At 35.4% G+C, this 18,069-nt stretch overlaps 1 protein-coding gene across 2 annotated transcripts; it reads right to left on the bottom strand.

Moving 5' to 3' along the window:
- Window positions 1–1,801: 1,801 nt before the first annotated feature.
- RFC3_1 (Subunit of heteropentameric Replication factor C (RF-C)) lies at window positions 1,802–10,671 on the bottom strand (the record flags this gene model as incomplete). 2 transcript variants are annotated; one of them, XM_012936879.3, is made up of 6 exons in its annotated part: window positions 1,802–2,085; window positions 4,367–4,436; window positions 6,673–6,971; window positions 8,389–8,605; window positions 10,190–10,395; window positions 10,437–10,523. In XM_012936879.3, the coding sequence occupies 6 exons, from the start codon at window positions 10,521–10,523 to the stop codon at window positions 1,891–1,893; spliced, it is 1,074 nt and encodes a 357-aa protein (XP_012792333.1). In that variant the 3' UTR covers window positions 1,802–1,890. The 2 variants fall into 2 exon arrangements, with proteins under 2 accessions (XP_012792333.1, XP_051066748.1); XM_051216183.1 differs by having other exon boundaries at window positions 4,367–6,971; window positions 10,437–10,671.
- Between the last annotated feature and the right edge of the window lie 7,398 nt (window positions 10,672–18,069).

Below are 18,069 nucleotides of genomic sequence, written 5' to 3'. Positions count from 1 at the left end.
TCATTTATGTAACCTATTGTTATCATTATAAGTAATCCCCACTTATTTTATTGAAATGTTGGAACTATACTCTTATATATAAAAGTACTTTGTAAACTCGTTGCCAAATCCTACTTTCCTAAATTTATTCTTTAAATTCAACGACTAAAGTTATTGGTTTGATAAATAATTATAAACTTAAAGCTATTTACAGCTAATCACGAGCCGGGAGGCAAAATGTATACGAGTGTTAGGCTTGAACACCTATGACCAATATCAATCACTGACATTTGAAACTTGTTGATTGAATGATAAATTACAAGCACACTGTTGAAGAAAACCATAAAAATTCTTGACGAGTAGCTTACAACTTTCTTATCTAAGATAATAATTACCAAACTTTTTATAGATAGGAACCAAAAATATATGAAAAATTCCACCGGTCAAGGTGATATATTAAATGAGTTGCTGATGGTATCTGGCCAACGGACATTCAGTATCTTGCACAGACAATCGTTTGTAAATACTTGTACATTTTTGATGATGGTTGTAGTAGTTCTTCAAGTTTCAACCACGTACAGTAGAACTAACTGTCTTAACGTTCGTATTGAAGATTCTGACTTTGATGTTGTTTGACAGTTGTTTTGAGCTCCATATATTCTTCAATTGTAGAAATGCTGTCCTTGCTTTGCCAATCCTTGCCATTACATCTGCATCAGATATTCCACGTTCATCGATGTTGTCCAGATATATGAGATTTCCCACCTCCTCCAGAGCTCCTCAATCAAGTGTAATTAGTTTGGTGCTCTCTGTGTTGTATTTGAAGATCTTGGTTACTCCCTTGTGTATGTTGAGGCCTACTGGTGCTACATTGGTTGTCTTAATATGCATTTGTTGGTGTTTATGGGATAGAAGAGTTAGGTCATCTGCGAAGTCAAAATCGTCTAGACTCATTCAAGCTGTTCATTCCATTCCAAGCTTCCTCTTAGTTGTGGAAGTCTTCGTAATCCAGTCAACCACCAGAATAAAGAGGAACGGTGAGAGTAAGAAGACTTGTCCATCACTTGAAATGCACCTGTACTGCTGTCTTACATTCACGACTTTGCAGTGTAGTTCATCACAAGAATTCCATATTATGTTCGCAATCTTCTCAGGTACACTAGTGTCGAAGAAAGTTCCATAAGGTTCTACTATCCACGCTGTCAAACACTTTCTCATAGTCAAAGAAATTGTACCAACAGCAATAGTATAAGCCTGAAAAATGTACTTTGTAATATGAAAATAAATACACATACAACACAACCACAATCAATGAATAAATACATCATAAATACTTCAGGTCAGAGATTATATCTTTCGATATAAGGACTAACTTCAGTCTATTAAATAAGACTGTATCATAAAATAATTTCTTTAGAAATATAACTCGACAAACACTTCTTAATATTATCTTTAATGCTTTGTACAGAAGCACGCTATCTACATTGATAGCAATACAACCTCCGCACTGGATTATTATAAACGAGAAACACGATTATGTTCATCTGATATCAAAAAACGTCTTAACTGTATCACCGATGAAATTTCGCAGGCAACGTTGTCTTAATGCGTTGATAACATTTAGAATAGTCATAATGCAATTAATCAACCAGCACAAGCACAATATTAGTTAACAACTATGACAAGAACTTGTTCTCACCTCTACCGCTAAGCTTTAATGCGACTAAATACATGTTATTCTCTCTATTCCCAAATAAAAGAATAAACAATACAAACCGGAATACCCATGTAAAATAACGACCTGTCATTTAAATAAACAATATTTACAAAAGAAACTTTTATTTATCAACATAACTCGTAATAAATATACATAATACATCTTGAGAATTTAATATTTGTTTTATGTTAATGCTACCATTCCATCCCAGAGCCTAGAGCATCTTCTATATATCGTTTGTAGATAGCCATAAATGCAATTACAAAGGCTTCCAAATGAAAAATCGGTTTCTGGCCTAAATTCAATCGATGTTCATATTCCGCACCCAATTGAACCAATTCCAGTTTTAAATTACGATCACATGAATTTAATAGATTGTCAACCAGACCCTAATAAATAAAAGAATAAAAATGTATGAAGTACCTTTTTCTCATAGAAGCGAACGTACGAAGTTAACTTTAAAAAATAAGATTACCATTGTGTATTCTTCTAAGCTGTTTTGAGTGAGAGTATTATTCAGTTGCTGAAACCAACATGGGCAAAACGCATTTCGAACTAACGACCGGATAGTTGGAAGTTAAGTGTTCAAACCGCTCTAATATAACATTTTTATTCCTAATATGTTTCTTTCCCAAATTACTTCTTACCCATACACGTAGTACAGAAAAATCTCATTTTCATCTTCCTTGACATCAATGAATAATAATAGTAATTTAAGAAAAGGAATGTAAACCTTAAAAATATTCGTAAGAAATAAACTAGATATCATTATCAGTAGTATCACCAAGATCTCCATTATTTTATTTAGCATACTTCTCACATTCATTTTTATGATTACTCCAAAATACTTTTGATCTAATCAGATTAGAAAGTCATTAACATATAAACATGTATAAATGAAATGATCATAATACTTAACCAAAAACCTATGTTCTTGAAAAAAAAAAACAATATTGCCTAAAGATTAATTTACTTCAAGGATTTTAATTATACTGACTTAACGAGACACAGAAAAATAAAATTATCAGCTCACTAACCGATATGCCTACCACATTACTCACCGATGCACACATGAATCGAGATATGAATATAATACAACAAAATAACCCACTTATTTGACAAAATAGCTTAAATGAGCGATTCGTAGGAAAATATCTCTAAGAACATCAATTAATGGATAACAACTTTAACCATTCGATTCAATCGATAAACTCCGGGTCCACAATCACTGTGTCCGTCTCCAAACGTAATCTTTTGGGATAGTTAGTTTCATATAAAATGTGTTATCAACACCTCATTACATGGTTAAACATATGACTACAGAAACGAAATAAAATACGAGTTTGTCAAAATAATAAGCTGATACCAGTAGCCTCATTTACGTATAACCTTTGGTATATTGAGTATGTACATGAGTAACATGAATATTAATCTCAAATGAAATTTATCGAAGTTTAACTAAATAGATAAGGGAAGTTAAGTCTGAGTCCCAGATAAAATATCAGAAAACTTCAACTGTTTGATAGAAAGTGTCTAGAAATACTGACTTGAGTTTGACGGAATATTTCAGTAATCAAAACTGAGATAAAGAGAACAGTTATACCAGAAAAATTGCTCATCTTTGTCATGTCAAATGACTGAACAAGGTGTATGTGATCATAAGGAAATGCTGTATCAAAATACAAAAATTAATTGTGAGATGTGGTTTTGTGGTTAGAACACTCGGATTTCAACAAATAAGTGATCGCAGGTTCGAGACCCACTTCACTCACTCCCGTTCATGCAACTAAATAGTATTAATGCAGCTCATATGAACAATGTGCTTCGGAAAAGTACACTGTAAACTAGTAATTCATAAATAAGAGACATTCTTAGAAAAAAAATCAGACCTTCATATAAAACAAATTCATAAAGGTTTTAACTATTGAAGTTATTTGTGGACAGAACAATAACTATTTTTGTAGAAGCTTGTGCAACAGTGAAAACTATTAATTGAAGATCGATAATTCGGGTGATGTAAAAGTTCTGGTTCAGTTTACTCTTTACATAGATAGTGAACATATTATTATTTTACTGTTAATGATACCCAGTTACCAGATTTACTAACTTATAACACCACTACCCAAGTTCATAAACTTCGTATTTATATTTCCTGATACATATAACCGTTGGTCGATTCCATCATATCTGATCATAACGGCGTTTTAAAACAACACCCTTCAAACTACACTTCCCACAGGACATATTAAAATCCCAAACAATACGAGTTCATTTTGACAAACACAACACATAAAGTTTACTTTTGAAACTTTACTACTTAAATAAATTTCAGTAGCCATTAATGCTACTTGTAATTTTAGCGTTGTAGTATTTTCCGACTCAAACAGATCCACAAAAATATCTATCCTCATAAACACATTAGTAGTTAAAATTTTCCATACAGATATTCTTCAAAAAACTGGTGTTATGTCCAGTTTGACGTCTGTTTCAATGTTTTTTTCAATAGTGGGATCAAGTTGTTATGTTTGCATTTTAAGATTTGTCCCAGAACCCTTTCAAAAATACGAGTCATCTTTGGTTTTGGTTAACTTTCAAATACTTGGGTCATAAGAAAGTTTAATTCCATAAGCGAATTCAGGAATAAATCATTTAATCTTAACAAAAACTTACTCTCATGATAATGTTGGGCGGAATACAATGACATAATAATTCATAAAGACGATTGCGGACTTCTAGTATTCTGTAGAGAAAAAGATTTGAGAAAGTTCAGCCATTAATATATGATACAGAGAATAGTAATCCAGAGGTATGTATGACTCATCGTCTACGCACTAAGTAGTAGGATTTTAGTATAATCAAAACTACCGTCTAAACACTAAAAAACAATCGACGGAACAAAGAAATATCTTTCTCAATTAGCTTTTCCTCACAGCTCAACATTAATCCATTAGTACTAATCAAGTGATGGTGAGTTGGTTAAAAGTATTAGAAATTCAGAAGTATCTATGAAAATAATTAAGAACGAATTAAGGAATTCATTGGAGATGAAAGATAAATAGGTTTGATGTACTATTCAAATGTATTACTTAATAAATGAGTTGTTATAAAAATAAACCAGTGAAACAGTTATGAATTATCCTTAAGTTGGATAATCATAGTTCTGTACGAAAAACTAGACGAATATCATTCAAAGTTATGTAAAGAAAAACGAGGTAACAAGTGTAATTCAACAAGAGGGATAACAGATAATTTCCAAAATACTAGAAATCATTGAACAAAAGGTTAAACAAAATCATAAGCCACAATGACCAAACTAGTCAGTGTGGTTGCATAAGTTTTATTTGAATAGAAAGGTCTAGTTTGATCAGATGTGTCACGATAATAACTAGTTTTGAGGAAGCAGTTGAGGTGATTGGTGTACATAGAGACGGATTTAGGCAGACTGCTTTCATTATCTTCCTTTAGGATCATCGGTTGTAAAATATATTGTACAGTTTGGCTGCAATAACGCTTTCCTTGAAGTTTTTGTATCCGCTGAGTAACTATACCACTGGCAGCCACAGCCAAGAACTCTAGTTTATAAGGTAATATACACTATTAAATAATGGGATTTCACCCACGCGAATAACATTAAGTCCACTAACATAGTTGTTGCATATGTTAACGGTCGACAGTCCCGTACAAAGCTCACTCGTTCCCAATCCACCAATCAGATTATTGAGAAGATCATCTAAATGCCTGGAACACATTTTAATATTCAAATTCAAAAACTTACATGATTATATGTATAAAATGTAAAACCATAAGACATGTGTAGCAAATCGTAGTGTGTACGTAACTAAGCTATTCTTTGAAAAAAGTTGAATAACACAGCCATTACATAATTAGGCATAATTTCTGAATAATAAAAGATACGGAGAAAACTGAGGAGTCAAAGAATAACTTACAACCAGAGCTAAATAAAAACACCATGGATCAGCTGTCCGATAAATAAGCAACAAAAATATACAAACTAATTCCCTCGAAAACAATTTCCCAAGTTTCTCTGACTGTTCCTAACAGTACAAAGCTACTACAGAATGCTAATCTAAAAAATATCACTCAACATTATTTTTCTAAACAACTCCAAATGATTGCGGACAATGAGTAAACTAGGGATGGATCTATTCTAAATTCTGAAATGTAACCTACTCTAACTTTTTAAGACTTTATATTTTAAACACAGACACTGAGCTCTGAGTTCGCTGCAATAAATCAAAAAGGATAAAAGAGGTTTAAAAAGTGAAGAAAAATGTCCATGAACCAGGCACTTCTGACGATTCCAATTGTTTGACCTCTGCTTAAAAAGTTCCCAGCGGATCTTGGATTACGAGTGAATACATCAAATAAAAAAGTACTTTTTCAAACATCAAAATGATTTGTTTCATAGGAAACGTCTGTAGGTTACAAAATTGTAGTTTGTTTTCAGTTGCATCTTGATCTAATTATTTAAGAGGGAATTGTTCTCTTGTGACTCCCTTTTAACCATAACTAAATACTTTTGATTAACAGTGATGCTGATTGGATTTAGTGGAAACACAATATACACATTTATAAGTTTTACTGACATGCTGACATGTAATAAGAGATATTGTTCAGTAAGTAAATCCATCGTATAACCCAGTCTTCTGTGGTGTTGATAATTTCTACATAGGAAGGTCTCAAAGTAAAGCAGTTTGTTAGTGCTCGTAATCGTTGAACGAAATGGAAATTCAATCAATTTATGAAATGGCACTATGGAAACAAGGTGTTTCCTAACGCGATGTGACTTTATTGATTGGATAATATGAAATACACAGATCAGTAGATTGAAATACGGTTAAGCATAAATCAAGGTATAAAGAAACGGATTTATAATGTAGCCGTGTATTGCCAGCAACCGACAGCGACACAAACTTGATTTGAATAAGGCCTATGTATATATATACAGCACTTACTTCTTCGGACTTTGTTCCGCCAAAATAGCTAATGCTGTCTCAGTAAGAAAGACTTGCCAGTCAGGTAACTGCACACTTTGGTCTGGAAGCATGGGGCAATGCTGCCACCTAGCTACCTCAGCATACAAAAGAGCTCTACGTAGGTTCCGTTCGGATGCTAACGCGATACGCTTAGCTAGTTCAACCGGCATTGAATGGCCTTCTCGGCGAGCGGTATTTTTCAAGATTTCAACAATTTCATCGATAGATGGGGCAGAAACTCTTATTGGTAGACATCTTGAACGAGTAGCAGAAATGATCTGAAAAATAAATAACCACGTGATGTTGCTTAGTAAAGAATATACTGTACAAACACAGTTGCCACATAATAGACACTATGAAGCAAGCAGCAACGAAAAGCATTACTTATTCGGCTTTAATAATTGCATACATGATTAATTTTCCAAGTACGAAACTATAAACTAATAAATTCCAAATTAGAAGTTAAACTATACCATGAGCCCCAGCAAAATGGATTAGCGATGTTGATGACAAGCACTACTCCTAACCTCTTTATTACAGTGAATAAACAAAGAATCAACACTATCATACAATCAATGTATCACTAGTTCAAGCAAAAGGTTCATCTACAAAACACAGCACTTCACGTAAAGATACTATGTCAGATTTCACCCTTACTGACTAAACTGACTAAACATAAACAAACACATTTAACTATGAGACAATTTTAAGTAAACAGTCAAACCACGGCGAAATTGGTTACTATCCTTAACTAACTATAAATAGTATTGATCTAGTTATCATTTTTCAATGTCAAGAAGAAAACCACTTGCTGCTACAACAAGCCGTTTAAACTGTAGATCCAGCATATTTATTTTAGATTAGTGACCGGAGAATTTCGGTATTTTCTCTTAACTACTCAACCTAACTAAGAAATTATTAAATTATTAACTTAAAGCATGCCTCCAAATGCCCTGGTACAGCCGAGAGTGGGGTAGGTCCGCTCTCCCTCTCGAAATGCTCTCACATGAGCACACGTATATAGTCTCTGCCAGGGAAGTCCTACTCATCGCCTTCTCGCAGAGGGGGTGTTGTTTACGAAATTGAGAGGACGAAAAGCGAATGTCCGGCGTTTTAACCGGGTTGATGGACACAGAGCATCCACTTACAGAAGTTGGAAAACCCTGATTTCAAACCAATGGTGCACATGGGCTCCAGTATCCTGAAGGAACAAATGGCGTATGAACCAACCGTTGGCCACTGGCTACCATGGGACTGCATCTCCTTACGATGGTCCACTGCCTTGTGGATCAGTCCTTCAGGCCGAATGCTCGGGAAGTGACCCTATAAGAAAACCACCTGGTTCGGTTTGGGCACCCGGGCAGTATCACAGCCCTCACACATATCAAATGAGATTTGTGTGGCGCATATGTTTTGGTGCCTCTTTGTACCAATATCTATGCGTTAAAATAAATAAATAATAAACTTAAAGCGTATCACTGAATAAGGAAGCACCATGTTATGAAACCGATTTCAATAATACAACACCATTAACCTTGTATTATACCACAAAAAATCGAATGTAATGTACTAGTTTTATTTGCTTAACTCTTGTTGATCACTCTACTTCTCAAATCGAATCCTATTTACAACGATTTGAAAATCGAAGGATAGAATGGGGAGAGCATACAATCACAACTACAGGACAGAACTAACCTTACTGGTAGATTCCGCTGACAATATTAGACGGCAAGTGGATATGTACTTTTCCATAGTTCTACGCAAAGCATGTTGTGCGTCACGTGTTAAATGGTCCGCTTCGTGCAGAACTACTACTTTGAAATCTTTCTGTTGCCCACTGTCAAGCTGAGCTGTTGATGCCATACTTTTGATTAACTCTTGAATGACGATTCGGTCGTAAATTCCAACATCGCTGGAATGAAAGTAAACGACATATACTAATATTATCGATAGTAATTACAGATTAAAACAAACGAAATGTGACTAAAATCGCTGGACTAACAGGTTAGGGATATAAGGACATGTGATGTTTACGTCAACTTATTAATTTCAATTCTTTGGAACTAACTACCAAGGACTAGTAAATTTACGGTGATCTCATAAAACCACTTGAATAAGTTATCATTTTCTACCTATAGAACTAGGTTACTGTTGAAAGAAGCGTCAACAGATCCATCAAACTGAATATAGACGGTCGTGAAGGTATAGAATAAATATCGGATAATGATAATATTGACAAAGAAAAGAGTGGAATAACTTGACCGAAAAATATCCCCATTGTTTCGTTTTACAGTTCGCTGTGATGATTCCTAAGCGTTTATAAGATGTCAGTTCAGCAGTTCAACTTACTATCATACAAAACACTGAAAATAGTCACAAAACAGTTTAAACTACTAACAGTAATAACCTGAATTTCGAAGTCAAATTTTCGAGTCTCTAGAACTCCAAACCGCAATTTTCCAACTATATCTCATTTTCATCAGCATTTGAATGAAAGTATATATAGTGATGTTCGACGTTTTGTCTGAGAGTGGTACTTGGATCCAGTGATTGAGTCCCTTTTCACTAAGAGGTGCTAAGTATGTACATTTCTCTACTGAATAAAATTCCGTTCGATACTCTTAGTTGAGTCACGGCTTACAAAGGATTATTGTATGAAGTGCATATAACAGGTGATATTCATCTGGGTTGCTCGATTTCCTCTTATTTCATCACAAAAATACGTCTAAAGAAACTTTCTGACTTAGCTGACAATTTCATATCTAGACGCATCGACTTGAAATGAAAAAAACTCAAAGTCGATTGCATTAGTGGAGACGAACTTATTCTTCAGCCTCAAATTTATTCTACCATATATTTTTTTTCGAATTTATTTGGTTTGTTTATTTTCTACATTTACACTTCCAGTAGCGCATTGTGATGGCATTTTCAGGGCGAACCCTGGAGTAGTAGAGGCAGTGATACTGTTAGTAATAATAGAACAGATTAAGGATCAAAAACACGTTATAAAAAAATAAAAGTTGGAGTATCAGAAATTATGAGACCCAGAAACATAACATCTAAGGGAAAACAAATAGTAGATACAACTGAACCATTGAAAAATTATAAGCCGTCATTCAAAGTCCGTAACTATTAGAGTCCGCGTGATTGTCGTAGCCAATGATTAGAGACTTCGCGTGACATGACTCTTCGATGTCTAACCTGTAAAACTAGACATTGGTGACAAATACGAGTCACGGAATCGTGTGTAGACAAAATTCATCAATAATAATTACTTATTCCAACAGATGTTTTAGTCTAAAATCTGAAATCTAACCGTCGTTCGAAATGAAATATAAGACCAGTAGTTCTAGGGTACGACTTAAGATAGTGTTTGCGTAGTTAACACCAAGTCGTGACTAAGGACTAGAAAGCGCTCGTAAGTAGTAAAGATTCAGCTCCCTAAAATTTCAGTTTATCAAAAATTAAAAACAGTAAGGTCTTTACATAAAAGTACCTAGGATTTACTTCCAAATGAAAGTTACTCGAAACTGTGGATAAGCTGACTTTCTTGTTTGAAGGATTTGTGAAGGTATGGTGTTCCATTCTTAGTCGATCAACGCCTGATCCATACAGCTCACGAAGAATACACATGATTCTAGTTCGCTTCCCTGCACCAGAAGGTCCATACACTAGCAAGTGAGGAAAGTTGTTGCTATCAACCTAAAATTGAGATTTACGTCACTGAAGTAATCGTCACTTACTAATTTTTTCAAATTTTTGGCTTGTCTTTTGTGGTAATCCAACTTCCCCAATGAAGTGGGAGTATATTTGTCAACCCAAAGACTCATTCCCCGAAATTTCAAATAACCGTCAAGGTTGGATGTCAGAATAGGTCAACCCAACCAAATGAAAATAATTTCAGACACCAAGACTAAGTGTCGAACATACTTTGAAAGGAATTTTTGCAAAGCATTCTGCACTTGTCTTCTAGGTTGTTCTTCCGCCTTTCTGACTTCGAGTGATGTCTTCTTAAGTATCGTTTTGTGACCGAGTGTTTTCATTTGTTAGAAAGAAAATAGTTAAGAACGGCACTATAATATTAACCCTATCCTTCTCGCATTCAGAAGCTTCAATTTTTATGCTTTTTAGAGAAGCGAACAGGCTTGTTTTGTCCTCCAAATGACAGCCAGCAGGAAATGCCTAGAAAACCTTATCGTGAGACTAGGTCATGTCTTGGTAAGTTTCTATAGACGGTTCATAACAGAATGCGCGTCCCTTATGAGACCGCTAACCGCCCAAATTCGTGGAAATGCAAAATCCATCAATTTGGACAATACCGCGCGACAAGCATTCTCCACAGTTAAGGAACACCTAGCAAAGGCAACGATGCTCACACACCAGGACACTCGAGCGCCCATTAGCATCGCTGTAGATGCATATGACTCAGCAGTCGGAGGAGTCTTAAAATGATGAGTTAAACACTCCTGGAGACCTTTAGCATTTTTCTCGAGACGGTTGCTATACACTGAATCGAGGTACGGCACTTTCGGTAGGGAACTCCTAGCTATGTATCGTGCTGTACGGCATTTCCAACATTATATCGAAGGCCGACACGCACGATGATTCTTCGGCAGTATCTGAAAATAAACTTAAAACAATGCGTTCTGGAAGAAGATTAAGATTTCCAGATTAGATCAGACGATCCTTGATATATTGATAGCCTATCAAATATATCTTCGAACCTCCTCTCTTCTGTCTTTTTATTTTACTTGGTGGGTACGATTCATATTAGGTGTCAGTGGTTAAGGCGTTGTCGAACTCCAAATACTATGGTATCTTCAGCCTGTTTATGGCAGGAAAATTAATAGACTGACCACCCTATTCATCAACAATCATCTGGGATTTCATAGAGTGTGTGGCACGGCTGTGATTGCTACTTCATTGGAAGTCGATGACTTGGTACAGATTGAGTATAATAAACAAAATAATGTTACTAATGAAAGGCCTTTCCCCAGAAAGTAATTGAGAAATCGAAGGCTGATCACAGAGACAGGTCAGCTATCCTTCGTGGAGTGAAAGAAATTTAAAACCAAGAACCTAAAACTCATTTTGAGCACGCCATTGATTTGGTAAAACAATTACTTGACCAGCTAATGCCTCAGGATATCTCCAGAGTCATCTTCCTAAGGGTCTATGGAAAAGGTAGCCAAATGAACTTGCAACAGAACCAAACCAGTCTGCTAAAACTAGTGTTAAAATCTCTCAATGAAAGGGGCCTTATACTACTAAATGGACATAAACTAAAGTGGTCAAGAGTTTTTGTGCTTAAAGACTTTCCGCATGCTTGCGAAAAAAAACCTAAAAATTGTGGATTTACTGATGGTGAGGCTTCGACAGAGAACGATGCTGAAACCATTCCGTGTGTAGCACGAAGCCATTTTAATGGGTTTCCAATCTGTTACACAAATGCCCGAGACTTGCAAAATAAGCGGTCGTAGCTAGATGTACATATTGAATCTACCATGCCAGGTGCAATCGCTGTCACAGAAACTTGATTGACGCAGTCTATAGACAGTATGGGACTTGATTTTATAGGTTTTTCATCAGTAGAAGCCAACAGAGTACAGGAGCGTAAAGGTTAAGAAGTAGCTTTATTCATTGAAAATACTACCCCATTTACCGTTGATAATGACACGTCTCATGAAAGTGGAAAATGTGAATTAGTTAGTTGCCTCTTGAAATGCAAAAGGAAAAACCTGCTGATTGGTTTGGTCTACTGCAGTCCAAGCTGCGAGGTGAATTATGTCTTGCTGGGCGGTCTCAAAACTTGGTCACAAAGTGGTTGGTGCTTAGTTCTAGGAGAAATTAATGCATCTATGGTAGACTCGAAATATCTGAGTACTGAAACGTCGGAAACTCCCTTCGAACAGGAACTAGTTGATGCGACTATCACATATACTATGGTGCAAAATAAGAAGGAAACAATTAGGTACGACCCGGACTCCGAATCATCCTTACTAGATCTCATATTGACAGATTATTAGGATGATGTTGCGAACCTCGATTACATGCTAGCCCTAGGTAAGAGTGATCACGCAGCTTCAATCATCCGTATAGTCGCCATAAACAAGCATGTGTCGGTTCAACCCGGACCTAACGTACCAATTCTATTACGTCGCCATCGTAGTCATTAGACAATTTTCGAGCCGCCTTTGCCAATGCGAAATTTGCACAGAAGGGTGAGGATACTGCTCCGAAAAGGTGTGATGCCATCTGATAGTCTACAGGTTAGTTCGCGAGATCACACTTTGGCCGCTAAAGAGGGTCTCAATATTTCAGTAGGACACGTGTATCCATAACATTGAAATTATTAATACTCAGTGCAATAGTTGTTAATATGTCAAATAATTTCAGTTCTTCATAATGATTACGAGAATAATAAAGAAGAACGAAGATGAACAGAATTTAGTGTGTGAGAGTAGGACAACGATGAAATATTGGAGAAGCAGGTAAGTTAAAAAACAATAAGAATGGATACTTTCAGTTAAAGAAGTTCCCCTCACTTTAATGAAGAAAGTGAAAGTTTCGGCAGGATACCCATTGGCTTTGATTCCTAACCATCTCTGATTATGTCTCAAGCCACTGCGTTGTACCTTTTCTAGATGTTATATCCAATAGCAATGAGAAAACTTTTTTTGTAATTCCGCCGGCTTTCCTGCCGGCAACGGTAAACATATTTCACATGATGACAAAGTGGTTGAATCTATTTCCCCTCGCAACACGACTCTTACCTTAGCTAATCCTATGAGTATTCATGGAACTGCCAATTGCGATTTATACTCTAACCTGCTTCACTACGATGACTCTGAGTTTCTTATTCTTTCGTTCAATGCCCGCTCTCTGTCTAATAAAATTATTCATCTTAAAACTCTTTTATTCCTTGTAAATCCAACCATTGTACTTATTACGGAAACGTGGTGTAATTCATCTATATCCGATCATTCCTTGAATGTAGATAACTACGTTTTCTTTAGAACCGATAGATGTCATGGAATAGGAGGCGGTACAATTATCTATGTCCGTTCAGACATTCAAGCGTACAAATTTGAGGATAAATCCCTTGATGCTATAGACGACTCCACTTGGGTTACTGTAAACTGTGGATCCCAAAATTATTTACTGGTGGGATGCATATATAGACCACCTCATGCGGATACTAAGTTTGACAGATTACTAACAAACATATTTTCCATTGCTTCGCACCAACCGCATACTTTTAAAATCATCGGAGGTGATTTTAATCTGCCAAAAATTACATGGGGCTTGACTTCGGTACCAGGTCGATATAACAAGCTAGTTGAAACATTAGAAATTTGCGGATGGGTTCAACAGGTCTGAAAACCAACTAGGGGGAATAATACACTTGATTTATTGTTCACAATCAACATAGACTCTATCTCAGTGCATACCAGTCAGGAGTTTTTTATGAGTGACCATAGAATTGTATTGAGTATTATTCACTCTTTAAACGCCATACAATTGAACTCTAAAGCTTCAATGACGTACCAGAGCAGACATTTTGATCAACAAACATGGAAACGGACTGAAACTCTCATTCAATGTTTACCATGGGAAACGTATTTTACCACAAATAATGTTGACATTGCGCTTTCCAATCTATACCACAACCTGATATATTGTCTCGACTGCACTGCTCCAGTTATTGGCCGTGTGGCTTATAATGCTAATAGGGGCCAAAATAATTTTAAAAGAAAGCTGAGGAAATTAAACTACCGCTACTATGAGCAGAATGATGTGTATGCACTTCAGAGTATACTTAAATTAATCGACAGAAATGCTTCATCTAAACGTAAGTATTTCATGAATATAGAAAATAAAGCTCTACGTAGTAAAAGCCCAGAATTATCAATACTTCGACTTTTTAAATCCCGTGTAAAGTCAAATTCCCTTGGCACGACTAAATTCTTCATAGTTAACGGAAGCATTGTTAACGACCCGAATACTATATGCGAACAATTCAGCAAGCACTTCTCGCAGTGCTACAAAACTGGGACTGAAAACTCCATCATTACATTTCCAATGCTGACATCCAGACATCTGTCGAAAATTGATTTTACACACTCCAACATCAAGCAGGCCATAGCTGCCCTGAAAAAGTCTTATGATGGTGGACCTGACGGGATACCTTCATCATTTGTGAAATATGGAAGTAGAGAATTTCCACTATTTTGTTTGAAACTTTTCAATCTATCTATGGAATATGGGACCTATCCATCTGTATGGAAAACATCCCTCATCACCCCTAGATTCAAAACAGGATCACGTAGTGATATTGTTAACTATAGGCCAATTAATTTGACATCCGTGCTCTCAAGAACCATGGAAAAAATCATCCAGAAACAGCTACTATCATTTTTACTTTCGGCTAGTCTGATCAGCCCATCCCAACACGGGTTTATGACTAAACGCTCATGTTTCACATCGTACCTGGAGTTTTTTGATCAAATTATTAAGAGAAGAGATGTTGGTCAGTCAGTGATAGTTCTTTACTTCGATTTTAGTAGGACTTTCGATAGTGTCTCACACAAACTTCTTCTTTTAAAACTCTCTTCATTTGGCATACAGAATCCTCTTTTATCTTGGCTCAAATCTTTCTTAGAAGAACGTAGCCAAATCGTTCGCTTTGGATCTGGCTACTCTAAACCTGTGAATGTAACCAGTGGGGTTATACAAGGAAGTGTGGTTGGTCCATTACTCTTTCTCCTTTTTATCAATGATGTGTGTTCCCTCTTTCAGTATGGTAAGCCTTTCCTTTTTGCTGATGACCTGAAAGTAGTTTATTCATTCTCTTCTCCCACGAAAGAAAGCTATATTTCAGCGGTAATCCAAGAGGAAATAAACAAGTTGTACGAATGGACTATTTCGTGGAATATGCCACTTAATGTTGACAAAAGTGGATTTATTCACATTGGTCGCTGTCTTAACTTAAATCTGACTGTACACACACATACACTCAAACCTCTCAACACTGTTCGTGACCTGGGTTTAAGATATAGCAATAGTCTGAACTTTTCTGAACACATTATATCTCAAGTATCCAAAGCTAGAAAGCTGATCGGATTGATAATGATAAACTTCAATAATATCGAATCGAGATTGTTACCATACAGAAAATGTATCTTACCCATTCTTGAATATGGTATTTTAGTTTACAGTAATTGTAGACATAATGACCTGATTAGAATTGAAGGTGTTCAAAGAAAGTTCACCAAAGCTGTTCTGGGGTATTCCGATAACAAAGACTATTACCAAAGATGTCAACAACTCAACTTAGAACCTCTTTGGATCAGACGTATCAAATTAAATCTTGCCTTTATTTACCGGCTTATTAACGGTATCTCCTACTCCTCGGTATCCACCCCTTCATACCTTATGATATCATCCCACAATCTACGCAATAAGGAGAATATTCTAGCGATTCCAAGGACCCACACAAACTTACGTCAGAATTTTTTCCTTATTCGCTACTCAACCATGTGGAACAGACTGCCAGTGAACCTCCGTTGCAGTGAAACTACAACCCGGTTCAGAAGTCTGCTTGAAGATTTTCTTTCCAACAAAGGACTACGTCACCTATTGAATATCAATTTATTTAATAATGATTTATACAAACAAGGTCCGTCATCCATTTAATTGCCTGGAAAGCAAAATAAAACCTTTAAATCTCTTCACGTCTATTTTATTTTATTTCTATTTATCTTAATATATGAAATCTGCTTATGTTTGTGTTTATCATTATTACCGTTATTAATATCATTATTAGTTCCCCGACACATTAGATATTCTTTTTGTATCTTCTTATCCTTCTAAACATATTTAACTCCAGATTGTCCTTTAAAATCAATTTTGACTTTCATAGAATCATTCTTAATTATTGCACCAATTTTTTTACTAATATCCGGTTTCACTCTGTATACTATTACATAAATCTAAATGTATTCATCCGAGTGCTTTAGAAGATTTTTATTTTATTTCTCTAAATTGTTGGTTTCCTTCTGAGGTTGATATTCATTACACAATTATTATTCTTATCATGGATCAAAACTTTTCACTAAGTGTTCACTTCTTTTCTCTCTTCTTTCCCTCTAAATAAATATTATTCTTAAGATTACGAAGTTTGTAATTAAGACAATAACTTGTGTTATACTTACATTAACTTCTCAGACCTGTTTTATATTCACTATGCATATATGTCTCATACATATTGATATTTTATTATCCTTTTCACTCAATTGAGACTTTCATCGCAGCACTCCAAACTATAACTGCACAAACATTTATTCTAGCGCCATATCTTACTGCAATTATAAGTTATTTTTTCTTAATTACTTTTGTTACTAATTTAACGATACACACATAGTCGTTTATTCTTGCTCTGTGTTCATAAACACGCCTATTAGACTGTTCGCGTATTTCACGTCTCCTTTATTTCTATCCCCTTATTTTATCCATTTCCTTCTTTAAACTCAATCCAATATTCTTCTCAATTGCACAGACCCGATTTATTATTATTAATATTCTACTATTATTGCTCTAAATGTTTTTTTAAATGGCAAGTATAATGCTGATATTATTGAAAATTGTGTATTATTGCATTTTTTGAAGAAACGCGAAATGGTTTCTTCACAACACTTATGTACCCATAAGATGTTTGTGAATAATAATAATAATAATAATAACAGAGTTGTGAAGAACCGACAGAAGCCAATCCTCTACAACTTTCTTTCATACCACGACACCATGTCATACACTTCACACTTCTCTGTATTTTCTAACCGGTCCCAAAATAGGCAAATAATGCACGACGTGGAACTCGTTTTGACAACATGTTTTACGAAAACAGTCATTGTCACTATAACTGTATGTATGTATGTATGTATGTATGTATGTATGTATGTATGTATTTGGAATAATGAATTCAAATATCACATTAGGTGTCTATTCAAACGTTTGGACCATTGGCTATAACAAGATCACTGCATTTAGATATGATTATAAATTACTGATGTAATAACCAAACTACACCGTAGTTGCAAGTCATAAAAGTCCTTAAAATTGAAGCAGTGCAGTCCAATAATCAACTTTATATCCAGTGAACTAATATTTCTGCCTCGTGAATAACTCAGATTCATTAACTTTTTACAATCATGTAATATTCCTGACATTTCTGAATCTTTAAACATAGATTCGGTACTAAGAACAAACGGAATAAATATTCAGTATACATAACAGGTACTGACACCCCAATGTAACAAAGTCACCATATTGGAAATCGGAAATATTTGGGCCAACTCATTACCCAAGTATAGAAGG

This window comes from Schistosoma haematobium, chromosome 4 (assembly GCF_000699445.3).
Source record: "Schistosoma haematobium chromosome 4, whole genome shotgun sequence".
NCBI lineage: Eukaryota > Metazoa > Platyhelminthes > Trematoda > Strigeidida > Schistosomatidae > Schistosoma > Schistosoma haematobium.
The sequence above is the reverse complement of the archived record's forward strand: the minus strand, read 5'-3'. Positions and strand labels throughout refer to the sequence as shown.